Raw genomic sequence first — 15,359 nt, 5'->3', positions numbered from 1 at the left:
TTCATGGGATTAGCTTGTTCTTTTAATTAAAATATCCAACAGCATGAAATAAAACTTGAGAAAGCAATTCTGCTCAGGTATTATTATGTGAATAAATATGTTTGCTTTGTAAATATGGGAGTGGTTTTTTTTTTAGCTGCAGTGTGGAAAATTGAAGAGATAAGGTTTTTGATAATTTGTGCAAATTTAAAAGTTTCTCATTTGGGATAAAAGAATTTAAAAGGCTGGAATTTTCTGCTCTACTTATTTTGTTCTTTATACAGATTCATCTAGCTACCGTATTTTTATACCCCCCCATTTATTATTGTTATTAATTATGCACAAATGAGTGTATGCATGAATAATTTTTAGTATAAATTTGTATTTCCCCCAAATACTAAAGGTCGTAATGTACAGCTACAAACATGTATATGCTATAGCAGGGGTCCCTGGTACCGGTCTGTGGGCTGTTAGGAACCAGGCCACACAGTTGGAGGTGAGCAGCAGGCAAGCGAGCAAAATCAAAACTATTCCCACCCCCCAGTCTGTGAAAAAATTGTCTTCCACAAAATCAGCCCTGGTGCCAAAAAGGTTTGGGACCGCTGTACTATAGAATGACATATTTCTTCATTATTTTAAATTATTAATTTAATATTTAAATAAATTAATAATTTAAACATTAATTAAATAATTTAGATAAACATCATGCCCACTTCTTTCAAAAAATGATGCTTGCAATGTATGGAATCATATTTTTGAATTGTAGTGTTTCTCCATTTTTAAAACATTTGAACAGTACTATGATGAATGAATGAATGAATGAATGAATGAATGAATGAATGAATGAATGAATGAATGCATGCATGAATGAATGTAAATACACAGATACACCCACAAAGACACACACAAATATACTTACATAACAAGAATTTGTGCACATGCTTTCAGAACATAAAAGCACACATTTCGTTCCTGAAAACACCCCTAAAACGGATACAAACATCACTTATATTCAAAGATCAGCTCTCAAGCCAAAGAAAGTTTTATATACGCCTGTCCGAATGCCATCCTGCATTTAGATTCTAAAAGGTGGAGATTGAACATGCCTACTTTCCTTCCTCTCAGGTACTTTAATCAGCATCTCTCTTTTTGTCTTCATTTCAGAAACACGATGGGCAGTTTACAGTAATTCAGCTGGTTGGGATGTTGAGAGGAATTGCTGCTGGAATGAGATACTTGGCAGATATGGGATACGTACACAGGGACTTAGCAGCACGCAATATTCTGGTTAACAGCAATCTTGTTTGCAAAGTATCAGACTTTGGTCTGTCCAGAGTTATAGAAGATGATCCTGAAGCTGTCTACACCACAACTGTGAGTTGTACACTTAAAAGGAAAAAAACAAAAACACTCCCAATATACTCTAATTTTCATACACAGTAAGATATTAGGTTGGATTTGCCTTGGAAGAGAATGTACTAGATATTTATTAGGAAGGGAGGTTGTGCTTTGTCGGATTTTGTAAATTTTCTTACTTGATAAATATAAAAAACTGCGTACTACAACATCATCACTTATGTTATAAGTAGAACATAAAACAGTCACAAAATATCCCCAGATGTTGTAGATCAGACATGTCAAACGTGCGACATCACGTGATGTCACGAGACGTATCGGGACTATTGCCATTTCCGGCAATGGCGTGGGCGTGGCTTCTGGATGACGGCTGCGGGCCGGCAGTTTGACATCTTTGTCGTAGATCATCCAGTGTTCTTTCTGCTTTCCCTTCCCCTTTCTGATTGTTTTTAATTTCTTGGGGAACTGTTTATTCATTCAGACATTTTGTTCTCTGGAAAATGTTTGTATCATCTAAGAACCAGTGGCTTTCTAACTGAAACATCTGTTATTTCCCAAAGATTAGTTCCACTTGAGGGAAACTTCATTTAACTATCCTTGACCATTGTCCTAGACTTAAACTCTTAACAAGTCATCTTCTTAACAAAAGAATTGGTTACTAAATTTATTGTATCACAACACTATGACTACTAATAATGATGATGTGATAAACCTCTACATAAATCCCTCAAAATTGTTTAAAATAGTGGGGGGAGGTTAAACAAAAAAATCAAATTACTTTAATACTGTTTGGGAACTCTCGTAATAGGGGAAGCAGCTGACCATTATTTAAAGTCCTGTTTATGGGATGCATAAGTTGAAGTGCACAGAAGTGGAAGCTGTAGGAGCAGCAGGACAAGGCTCTTCATAAACCATCATAAAGGTCCCAAAGGGATTACTTGTTTTTAGCATTGTTTTGCTTTTCGGAAACCTGTATTCTCTACTGGACACAACTCCCAAGTTTTTTGCTTTTTCATTTATAAAACGAAGCAAGTTTTGAGAAGCAATAACATGGAATAGGGTGAAAAATTTTGATCATCAAGTGTGATTGGGAGGCTTTGCTGCTCTTCCTTCTTAATCAATGGAAAATCTAAGACTTGAGTTGTGTGGATATCAGGAAGGAAAAGTAAGAGGTTATGGCCAATAGTTCCTGGGTTTATCTACTTCTGATCTAATTAGGGGACAATGGTAATAGTGTCGAAAATGTTTGAAATACTATGTACTACCCAACAGACATGCTTGGATATATATGCACCACCACTGAGCTGTGGTAGCGCAGTGGTTAGATTGCAGTACTGCAGGCTAATTCTGCTGACTGCCAGCAGTTCAATCCTCACTGGCTCAAGGTTGATTCAGCCTTCCATCCTTTCAAAGTCAATAAAATGAAGACCCAGATTGTTGGATGCAATATGTTGACTCTTTAACCTGCTTAAAGAGGGCTGTAAAGCACTGTGAAACAGTATATATGTCTAAGTGCTATTGCTATATGCAGTGAGCTTGTTTCAGAAACTTTCTTCTCCCATAGGGTGGCAAAATTCCAGTAAGATGGACAGGTCCAGAAGCCATACAGTACCGGAAATTTACATCAGCAAGTGATGTATGGAGTTATGGAATAGTCATGTGGGAGGTGATGTCTTATGGAGAGAGACCTTACTGGGACATGTCAAATCAAGATGTAAGTTGCCAAAATATAATTATACTGCTTATAATATGATAGAGTTGGAAAAGTCAAACTTACAAGCAAAAATGGCCACGTTATTTTACTCCCAGGAGCACATGAGAAGCTTTAAAGTAATAGCCACATATATTTTATAAATAACTTAATTTATAAGTTACATTTATTTTTCCTATTCTTAAAGTTAGCCTTATTTATTTATTTATTTATTTATTTTATTTGTATACCGCCCTTCTCCCTAAGGACTCAGGGCGGTGAACAGTGACATAAATAACAGAATGCACAAATACAGATATTGAAAACAAATTAAACCCTAATTTTGCCCAAATGCAGAAGATAGTTAACTTAAAACAATAATTACAACAGAACCCGTCAGACCAGACCGGATTGCTCATGCTAACTTTGTAATCATTCGCCAACATAGCACTACAGTTACAGTACCTAGGTATTTTGTTTATGATTGCTTAGTTACTGGCTATGGTACATAATCATAAAATAATTTTTAAAAGGACAGATAGAATTAGAAAACAAAAGGTGTATCAATGATGTTCAAACATAAATGATTTTGTGTACTTTATTTCCTCTGTTAAAAAAACCTGGAAGAAAAATGAAACTTTTTTGTATGTCATTTGAACATTCTTTATACCCAGAAGTTGCTATATTATATTCTACATGCAGGCCAAAATCTTTATGAGTCCTTCGGGAGAAGGGCGGTATAGAAATATTAATAAATTAAATTAAATTAAATTATTTAAATACAGGTTTATGAACATTCTTTTCCCTCAGAGGATATCTTTCTATTTTTTTTAGTCTCCACCTATACTTACATCTCAGTATTTTTGATCCAACAGTTATATTACAAAATTCAAAGAATTAGAAATCCAAAGACAAATTACAGTTTGATGAACACATTAATTCAGAAATTGATTAGTAGGTTACCTGGACACAGAGATCGCAAAATCAACTTCTTATAAGTGCTTCTTTCTTTAAAGCTTTTTGTGAGAATTTTTCTTAGGCATATACGGAAATATTTTTATATTTGGATCACCAACATAGAGAAGAAGCCAAATTCAGTAAATAATACTGAAAATAAATAAATGAAATAATAAATATCTAAAAATTAAAAGAGAGGAAAGGAGAAATGAATAATCTTTCATCTCTCACATTTGTGTTCTATAATTCATTGCAGCTGTCTTTCCATTATCTTCAAAAAAATAATATAATCCATTTATAAATGGAAGAAGAAATATTCTGAAATAAGATAACCTAGTATACACCTTCTTACTATCTTTAGTCATAGGGTTGAAAGTGTCATATTTTTTCCTTTATAAAACATGTACTCCACACCCTAAATCTTAGCCTCAGGCTTGTTTATGCAGGTGTAGATTAGAAGTTGTTTTCATAGGATCCAATATAGGTCTTTTAAAAGGATTTGTTGGTCCTTTTCTATGGATATGAACTCCTTCTATTAATGTTTTTGAAGATGTTTACTCCTTAGAAAAAATGGACTTATATGCAGGTAAGAAAGATTCCTTCATCTTATCAAAACTTTAAGCATAATAGTGCTTGACTTTACGATCAAGATCAGGAAAACTTCTAAACTACAGAATAGTTTGGCCTTCTTTACAAATGAATGGGTGGACTGTTGCAGTTATTGCATTTTTTTTAATGATTGCTATGACATTAGCCCTTCATGCTGTTTTAGTGCAGTCATCTGAAAAACTTTATACTAAGGGCATTCTTATCTCTTATCAGCAGATAAGATTCATGAGGGATTTGTAGAAAGTTTATAGACACACACACACACACACAAACACAGGGTTTCTTTTATTTTCTTGAAAATAATGGTTTACTTCCATCAGTGGAATAGATTTACTATAGGGATATTACTGTTAAAAATCCATGAACGAATAGTCTAAAAGAAACATCAGAGCATTTCCATTCTGGTTTGAGCAGTTGGGTATTATAGATGCCAATTGGCAAGAGAAAGGATAAATTGTTTAAATCTAGAAAAATAGGTTGTATGAACAGGCAAGTAAGAAAATTCATGCTTTCTTACCTTATTTAAGCCAGTCATATACAAATCTTGAGCCAGAAAATGAAATTAGAGCATTATGCAGTTTGCTTAGCAGTTTGTACTGTATTTCATTTCATTTACAATATTTGAAGTTTATACTAGTCTATAAAATTTAAGATTAGGAATTTAATAAATATATACCCAGGATTGCGATCACGATATTTTCAATTAATATCCTTCAAGGGTTATGGAAACTCTAGTCCCAAAATTTTGTAAGGTACTACACTGCCTACCTCTGTTACAATGACAGGGTAGTGGCTGAGATGTCATTATATGAAATATTAAAAGATCTAGGCCAGGTTCAAGTCGCCATTTGACCAATAACCTCACAAGATGATTAATTTAGTCACTTTCTTTTACTCTAATTTAATTCACCTGTAGGATCACATGACAGCTAATCCCATATATGTTGCTTTGAGTTTTTTAGAGAAAAGGTGGAATATAAATTATCAGTAAATATCAGAAGGAAATGTAAGAAATAATAAATGCACTTAAAACACTTGAAAAACTGGATTTATATAAGATATCAGTGCATTTTGTTTTCATTTTTATTCATTGGATCACGACCCATCATGAAACACATTAATTAAATTCTATGTTACTATGTAGAGAAATAGGCAGATATAAAAAATAAATGAAATTTCTGTCTCCAAATCAGCAGTCCATTGCAGTGTTTTATATTCTACAAAAATACAGCATATATCCTAAAATAACTTAATTATATATTTATAAAGGAAATAATCAGTTCATTAGTGGGCACTGGACTATGACATTATGTGGTATTACTATTGATTGGCAATATGTGACTATGAATTGGCAAGCCGGAACAAGTGATTAGATGTACAAGTATAAAAAAGAAGAGTTTCTATAATGACATCATACACAGTTTTCATCAGTTCAGCATCATCGGGACTAAGTATGCCTGTGTATGTGACGATATGAAGTGAAATTAAGTTAATTGTTTAATCAATCAATTAAAATTTGTTTCATTGAGGAAATATGTGAGTCACTATGACTCATAGTCGTAACTGAATGCAACGTAATGTAATGTAGATCTTCTGAAAAGCGAACCTGTAAAAAACATCCAGCTTCTTCTGAGTCCATTTATATTAAGCAAGACTGATTTTCTCCCAGGAGAATGGAAAACAGTTGCATATTCATTGCATAAATTTGCTGCTGAATAGCCTTCTTCTCCTGCCTGCTGTTTATCTACAGGCAGGAGTTATTTTTTTCCCCCTCTCCTATTGGAGTGGGAGCAGAACATAAAGCAAGGGAGGGGAAGGGGCTGATTACACAGAAGGAGGGATTTGTCAGCAAAAGTGAAGCCATTGTGGATGTAATATCTGATATGACATCACGTGTTGCATTAAAGTCAGTGCTATTGTTGCAGTCTTGCCATAGTGGTGTTATGTGAGAATCAAATCAGAGTTGCCAAATGCAATTTCATTTCATCTGGAAATAACACTGTTTGTAAGTAAACACTGCTCTGTATAAATAAAGATATGGAGAAAACAATGTTTCTCTTAACAGTTCTTAAAGAGTGAGTGATAGAAATCGAAGATTAGGGTAAGGTTGAATTTTATAAACATTACTTTTATATAAAATCTAAATTATGAGTCATTTCGGCAGAATGAAAGTTGTTAATATTTGACAGGCCTCAGTGTCAGAGATTTCATGGAATGTCAAAATATGGGCAAACAAGTCCTTGGGGCAGAGAAAAAGAAGTATTGACATTCCCAAGATACTCAGTAGAGTTTCATTCCTTTTGACACCTTCTTTCTGTACTAGATTCAACATAAAAGATGTTTGGCAGGAAGATAAGATAGCTGGAAGGCAAAGCTTACCTACCTTAAAAAAAATACCTAAGGAAACTCAAAATCAATATATATATTTTTGCTGAAGTTTTGCATTGAGCTTGTGCTATTTGCTTGTCCCGTAAACAGCTAAATTGTTTCCCAATTATAAAGAAAAAAACTAGATTGGGATTATTATAATAAGCTTATAAATAAAATATTTTATGCTTGATGAAAAAGACTTCCAATATTTTAGGGAAGCATAATGTATTTCCTATGCTATATCTACTCTTTTGCAGAAGAACCATTTCCATATTAAGTGATTTGTACTATCTTTTTTAAAATCATTTTTATTTCATTCAAAACATTAAAATACAAACTCCAAAACAAGGCTAAACAAGATTACATTTAAAAAGTGCATACATAAAACAAACATATAACAAAACAAACATACATAATCCACCCCAGTTGAATACTGATAAATATATTTCTAAGATAATATCCCCCCTTCATGGATTACTGCCTTGTCGTGGCGAAGGGGCTTGCATAATTCAATGAAACTATGAGCTATGCCGTGCAGGGCCACCCAAGACGGAAAGGTCATAGCAGAGAGTTCTGACAAAACGTGATCCACTGGAGAAGGAAATGGCAACCCACTCCAGTATCTTTGCCATGAAAACCCTATGGACAGTACCAAAAGGCAAAACGATATGACGCTGGAAGATGAGCCCCTCAGGTCGGAAGGCGTCCAATATGCTACTGGGGAAGAGCAGAGGGCTAGTACTAGTAGCGCCAGAAAGAATGAAGCGACTGGGCCAAAGCCGAAAGGACGCTCAGCTGTGGATATGTCTGGTGGTGAAAGGAAAGTCCGATGCTGTAAAGATTTTTTCTCCATAGGAACCTGGAATGTAAGATCTATGAATCAAGGAAAGCTGGACATGGTCAAACAAGAGATGACAAGACTAAACATTGACATCTTAGGTATCAGCGAACTAAAATGGACAGGAATGGGTGAATTTAATTCAGATGACCATCAGGTATACTACTGCAGGCAAGAATCCCTCAGAAGAAATGGAGTGGCCTTCATAGTCAATAAAAAAATAGGAAAAGCAATACTGGGATACAATCCTCAAAATGACAGAATGATCTCAGTTCGAATCTAAGGCAAACCATTCAATATCACAGTAGTCCAAGTCTATGCCCCAACCACCGGTGCTGAAGAGGATGAAATTGACCGGTTCTATGAAGCCCTACAGCACCTTATAGAACTAACACCCAGAAATGATGTCCTTATCATCATGGGGGATTGGAATGCTAAAGTAGGAAGCCAAAAGATAACTGGAATAACAGGCAAGTGGCCTTGGAGTACAAAATGAAGCAGGGCACAGGCTGATAGAATTTTGTCAAGAGAATACGATGGTCATAGCAAACACTCTTTTCCAACAACCCAAGAGACGGCTTTACACATGGACATCACCAGACGGTCAACACAGAAATCAGATTGACTATATGCTCTGCAGCCAAAGATGGAGAAGCTCTATACAGTCAGTAAAAACAAGACCAGGAGCTGACTGTGGCTCAGACCATGAGCTTCTTGTTGCAAAGTTTAGGCTTAAATTAAAGAAAGTAGGGAAAAGCGCTAGGCCAGTCAAGTATGAATTAAATCATATCCCTGTTGAATATACAGTAGAGGTGACAAATAGATTTAAGGAATTAGATCTGATAGACAGAGTGCCTGAAGAACTATGGACAGAGGTTCGCAACATTGTACAACAGGTAGCAACCAAAACCATCCCAAAGAAAAAGAAATGCAAGAAAGCAAAATGGCTGTCTGAGGAAGCTTTGCAAATAGCTGAGGAAAGGAGGGAAGCGAAAGGCAAGGGAGAAAAAGAAAGATATGCCCAATTGAATGCAGAATTCCAAAGAATAGCTAGAAGAGATAAGAATGCCTTCTTAAATGAACAATGCAAAGAAATAGAAGAAAACAATAGAATAGGGAGGACCAGAGATCTTTTCAAGAAAATTGGAGAGATGAAAGGAACGTTTCATGCAAAAATGGGCATGATAAAGGACCAAAATGGCAGGGACCTAACAGAGGCAGAAGAGATTAAGAAGAGGTGGCAAAATTACACAGAAGAACTATACAAGAATGAGCTTAACGTCCCTGATAATCACAATGAGGTGGTCACTGACCTCGAGCCAGACATCCTAGAATGTGAAGTGGGCCTTAGAAAAGCTGAGCAACAACAAAGCTAGTGGAGGTGACAGTATCCCAGCTGAGCTATTCAAAATCTTAAAAGACGATGCAGTAAAAATGCTACACTCAATTTGCCAGCAAATTTGGAAAACTCAACAGTGGCCACAGGATTGGAAAAGATCAGTTTACATTCCAATTCCAAAGAAAGGGAGTGCCAAAGAATGTTCAAACTATCGCACCATTGCACTCATTTCTCATGCTAGTAAAGTTATGCTTAAAATCCTACAAGCTAGACTCCAGCAGTATGTGGATCGAGAACTACCAGAAGTACAGGCAGGATTTCGAAGAGGCAGAGGAACCAGAGATCAAATTGCCAACATACGCTGGATCATGGAGAAAGCTAGAGAGTTCCAGAAAAACATCTACTTCTGCTTCATTTTACTATGCTAAAGCCTTTGATTGTGTGGATCATAAACTCTGGCAAGTCCTTAAAGAGATGGGCATACCAGACCATCTTATTTGTCTCTTGAGAAACCTATATGTGGGCCAAGAAGCAACAGTGAGAACTGGACACAGAAGCACTGATTGGTTCAAAATTGGGAAAGGAGTCTGGCAAGGCTGTGTACTGTCGCCCTGCCTATTTAACTTATATGCAGAGCATACCAGACTATCTTATTTGTCTCTTGAGAAATCTATATGCGGGCCAAGAAGCAACAGTGAGAACTGGACACGGAACCACTGATTGGTTCAAAATTGGGAAAGGAGTCCGGCAAGGCTGTATACTGTCGCCTTGCCTATTTAACTTATATGCAGAGCACATCATGAGAAAGGCAGGGCTAGATGAATCAAAAGTTGGAATTAAGATTGCCGGAAGAAATATCAACAACCTAAGATATGCAGATGATACCACTCTAATGGCAGAAAGTGAAGAAGAACTAAAGAGCCTCTTGTTGCGGGTGAAGAAGGAGAGTGCAAAACTTGGGTTGAAACTAAACATTAAGAAAACCAAGATCATGGCATCTGGCCCTCTCAATTCCTGGCAAATAGATGGGGAAGAAATGGAGGTAGTGACAGATTTTATTTTCCTGGGCTCCAAGATCACTGCAGATGGGGACTGTAGCCAAGAAATTAAAAGACGCTTGCTCCTTGGGAGGAAAGCCATGGCAAATCTAGACAGCACACTAAAAAGCAGAGACATCACCCTGTCAAAAAAAGTGCGTATAGTCAAGGCTATGGTCTTCCCAGTTGCAATGTATGGCAATGAAAGCTGGACCATAAGAAAGGCTGAGCGCCAAAGAATTGAAGCCTTTGAACTATGGTGCTGGAGAAGACTCCTGCGAGTTCCTTGGACTGCAAGGCGATCAAACCGGTCAGTCCTAGAGGAGATCAACCCTGACTGCTCTTTAGAAGGCCAGATCCTGAAGCTAAAACTCAAATACTTTGGCCAACTAATGAGAAGGAAGGACTCACTGGAGAAGAGCCTAATGCTGGGAAAGATTGAGGGCAATAGAAGAAGGGGACGACAGAGAATGAGGTGGCTGGATGGAGTCACTGAAGCAGTAGGCGTGAGCTTAGATGGACTCCAGAAGATGGTAGAGGACAGGAAGGCCTGGAGGAACATTGTCCATAGGGTCGCGATGGGTCGGACACGACTTCGCAACTAACAGCAACAACAAGATAATATCTTCTCCCACCTTGTGAAGCAGGCGCACAATTTATACATTTCTACAACACTATTTACTCAACTCACTTAGCCTAACATCTATCTAGTATATGAAAACATAGATAACAGTAAAACCAGCAGCTAGTCACAGCAATCATTGTCTCTAGTCTGTCCAGGTTCAAATATCCTTGATTAATTATTAATAATAAGGCTTTTTCTTAAGTTATGAAATGGGATATTTTCTAACAATTGAAATTATTTCCCCAAAATCCTAAGTCTCTGTTGTGTGTATCTCCACAGCATTTGTTGTACAAAAAATTTCCTATAAATTGTAACATAATGTCTCTTTAACATTTGATTTATACTATCTTAAGAGTGTCTCCAAGCCATTGCTGTGATGAGACACTAGTGGCTGGATGAGAGTGTAAGAGCCTACAGATTAGTAGTGTGGAAAAGGCCAAGGTTTCAAAAACTATATCAGAATATTCAAAAACCATTAAACAAATCCACTTTTATTATTCATATTCTGTGAAATTTGTAATAGATAAAATTAGCAATTCTCTTAATTAAATTGCAATGGAAAATGGATTTCTGCTGTACATTACAGTAGCAATCTTTATTTTATCTAAGTAGAAATCTTTTCTTAAAGAAAATATAGTAATGAAGGGAAAAAGCATTTCCATATTGGCAGATATTTTATTCCAATAAAAAAGTCTAAAGATTTCCTGAGTGGTTGATTTTGAAGTATTATTAATTAACTCCAACTAAAGCTACATTCATTCAAACTTTACCTTGATTTAGCAAAATAATGCTACCGGTAGTTTTGTCTAATTTATATTGCAGTTCTGTGAAAAAGGTGTTCATTCCCTTTTATTTGCTTATCTTTACCACTAAATGTTATCACAGCTTCATGTGGGCCCTAGTAATATATAGATGGAGTCTGAATCAACAAGTAAAAAAAAAACATTTTAGTGGTTCTTTGATTTATTTCAAAAAGTCATTTCAAAATATGAAGTGCCATTTAGAAAAAGAAATCATTTCATTCTCATTTAATCAATGCAATTAAAACGTTAACTGGGACATGTTTTGAAAGTACTCAGTAAACATTCAGGTCTGATTAGGGCCAGCCTACACTATAAAAGTTTTGGATCCCATCTTCTTTGCTTTTTCACCACACAGATTAAATGTGTGGTGAAACCAGATACTGAATCTAAAGGAGTGATTACTTTTTGGGACAGACACTTCACGTTATGCTTGTGAAATAAGTTAAACAAGCATCCAAGTTTGCTGTTAGGTGTTCACTAAAACTGTTTTTATGTTTCAGTAGAATCCACATGCATTTCTGATAATATTCAGTGGTATAAACATTCAAACACAGCTGTAATAAATGAAAACTTTATTTATGCATTATGTAATTCACATTTTCACAAGTGCAAAAGAGACTTATTGCCATGCTATCCTGATTGGATAATTTTCACAGTAGGTAGAAAAGAAGACACATTTGAAGTATTGGCTCACAGGGCCAAGCCGAGAAGCCTATTGATGCCTCACCAAGTTATTTTTCCATTACCCCATTATCTTCCTTTAGTACTCTACTATCCATGCCCAGTAACCTGGACTGCATTAATACTTAAGTTTTTTTTTGCCAGAAGCTTCCACTTAGTATTTCCTTCTTCCCTTGGATTCCCCATCCACAAGGTCCTTCTGTATAGGTCCTTCATCAATTTCCAACAGCCCTTCCATTCTGACAAGTGCCTGTGATGTTACTGTATTAGGAAGATGGTTGCAAAGTTGAAATATTTTTGTTAGACGTCTGTGATACAAATGTATTGCTGAGTGTACATCATGGGTTTTGGAGTGCTGCTTGGGAGGTTCAATTTTGCTAATGATTTTGAAGGAGTTTCTGTCTGGAATTACTTGGAATTCCTTTTTTCTTCTGTTTTACTTTTTTTTCCCTTCTTCTCTCAATCTTCATGTCTTTTTCTTTTTCTTCACATTCCTCATGCCACTCTTGCAATATCCTAGAGCTTGGCTTAACATCCTTATTCTCTTTTCCCATATACAACTTTTAACTATAATAGTCCTTGACTTACAACTGGTCCTTTAATGACCATTCAACATTTCAAGAATTTCCATAAAAGCTACTTACAAACCTGGGTTTGAAGTTCTGATGGCCGGTACGCCCCCTGTCACATGATTCCATTTGGGTACTTGGCAACCAGCCTACATTTATGGCCATTCGCATCATTGCTGGGTCATGTGACCAGCATTTACTTCCAGTTTCCATAAAAAAAACATAGCAAACAATCTGCTCAATGAATGACCACAGCTTTCGCTTTATGACCACCCCAAAAAGATAAACTTGGGCGTAGTCATGAGATGGCCCACTGAATCATCATCCTGACTTAGGACTGTAATTCTAGACTTGATTACAGTCATAAATGGAGCAGTATCTGTAATTTGATCCTCAAAGTATGTTTAATCTAATCATGATTCTGATGCAGAAACAAAGTTTGATGATGGAAATTAGATGAAAGTGAGAGACTCTTGTTCCAGGTGAAATGTTCTACCTTGACTTCTGTTTCTCACAGGTTGTTCTCTTTTCCTATTGCAATGTCCTGATGTCATTTCAACTATAAAGAGACTTCAGCCATTCTAATTGCTTAATGACCTTCCCAACATTCAGAAATAGGGCTGTTTTGCAGGCATCATGAAAAAAAGGACAGTACATTTAAATTCTGTCTGCCAAATGCTAGTTATTGTAATATATACCAAATTCAAATGTGCTCACGTTACTTCTGCTTCAATAAAAATATGTCTTGCAAAGTCCTGAACACAGCTGTTATATGGCCCATATATAAAGTGAAACTAAAAATTCCATAGTTGACATTCCTAAAGATTTATTTCAGATCTCCCTAATGTTACAAATACACGACTTCAGTTCAAAGCAAGGATTGTGAGAGTGAAGTCGTAACAATGGATAGTTATTCTCAACGTATGGCTAGAGTTACAGTTTGTTTCTAATGGTATAGCGCTCCATGTATTTTTGGCTAAATTTCCATCTATTTAAAATGTTAGTTGGAGGGGGAACTGTGTTATTACAACCTCTCCTAAGATTTCCTTGTTTTAATGGGATATTGAAAACCCAAGTCAGTGATTAAATAGTGTGTTTGTGATATGGTCTGGCATATAGATTTGGGTTACATAAATACAGTTCTTTCACCTCGGGAAATCAAATGTATATCTTTAAGCCAGCAAGATACCTTAGAATGATTACAATACCAAAATTCCACAGAGCATTTTATTGGCCTACTTGGAGGCATTGCATTCAGTGGTGTTTGAAGGAGAATGTTAAAAAGAATGATAGCGATGAGCATTATTTCACTTGCAACACAGGAAACATGAAAACAATGGCTCATAAATTGTTATATGGTAATTTCTATAAAACATCCTCCCTCATTATTTATTGAAAGTCCTAAAGGATTATTCAGGAAGCTCAAATACATTTTTATGTAAATTATCTGTTATCAGATGCATATTACACAGTTATAAGAAAGTTGCAAACTTTTGTCAAGGTGCAAGCAAGGTTCAGTAAAGGATTATTTTATTAGCTAAGCAATAAACAAACCTGAAATTTGTTGACAGTGCTAAAATGATGTGTTTGCAATCTGCCTATATGCATTTTTTACATATATTACTGATAAGTGGCCAAAATAAAATAGCATATAGCTATTGTTGTAAAGCTGGTGTTCCTACTTGTACTTGTAGAACAAGAAGCCACTCGTTAATTTAATATTTATAGCTTAAATTGTTCACTGCTAATATAATAATATTATTTCCAGAATAAAGGTAAGAAAAATAGCAAGTAATCATTTGTGAAGGAGAAAGGTGGGTTGTTTGGTTTTTGTTTTTGCCATTATGTCATGAAGCCCACTTTATTACTATTTATTTATTTATTTTATTACATTTCTATACCGCCCTTTCCCGGAGGACTCAGGGCGGTTTACAGGGTAATTAAAAACCAAAAATACAAAAGTTAAAAGCCAAGTTTAAAAAAAAGATTAAATTTATCCCTGTATAAATAAAAACCCCAATTAAAATAAATTAATCCTCAGCCTGGGCCGGAGAGCTCGAAGAGCCAGGTCTTCAGGCCCCGGCGGAATGAACGGAGGTCGGGGGCAGTCCTCAGCTCCACTGGCAGCTGGTTCCAAAGGGCAGGCGCCCCCACTGAGAAGGCCCTATCCCTGGGTGTTACCTGCCGGCAATCTCTTACCGGTGGCACCCTGAGAAGACCCTCCCTGTGGGAGCGCACTGGACGAACTTGATGCCGGCAGCAGGTGTTCCCTCAGATATCCCGGACCCAAGCCATGTAGGGCTTTATAGGTCATCACCAGCACCATCATCATACTATCTATGATGTATTTACATAAAGTTTTCCATTTAAGATATTGGTTTTATTAGCTCAGAAAACCCATGTAAAAGTGTCTAAAACTCTTTGTAAACATTATGCTTGACTTATATTTGTTACCCATCACAACAACTTTGTATTATAATTCCAGAGGATAATGCAAAAAATTGTA

General features: G+C 36.2%; 1 protein-coding gene across 1 annotated transcript in view; it reads left to right on the top strand.

Annotated features, from left to right (window-relative positions):
- Positions 1-15,359, top strand: part of EPHA7 (EPH receptor A7) — a 178,847-nt gene that overhangs the window by 152,950 nt on the left and 10,538 nt on the right. Inside the window, exons 13-14 of the mRNA XM_083348159.1 lie at positions 1,144-1,353; positions 2,900-3,049. Of these exons, the coding sequence (XP_083204285.1) occupies positions 1,144-1,353; positions 2,900-3,049 (360 nt within the window). The remainder of the gene's footprint in view (positions 1-1,143; positions 1,354-2,899; positions 3,050-15,359) is intronic.

The sequence above is a fragment of the Vipera ursinii genome (genome assembly GCF_947247035.1).
Source record: "Vipera ursinii genome assembly, chromosome: 1".
Taxonomy (NCBI): Eukaryota; Metazoa; Chordata; class Lepidosauria; order Squamata; family Viperidae; genus Vipera; species Vipera ursinii.
The sequence above is the reverse complement of the archived record's forward strand: the minus strand, read 5'-3'. Positions and strand labels throughout refer to the sequence as shown.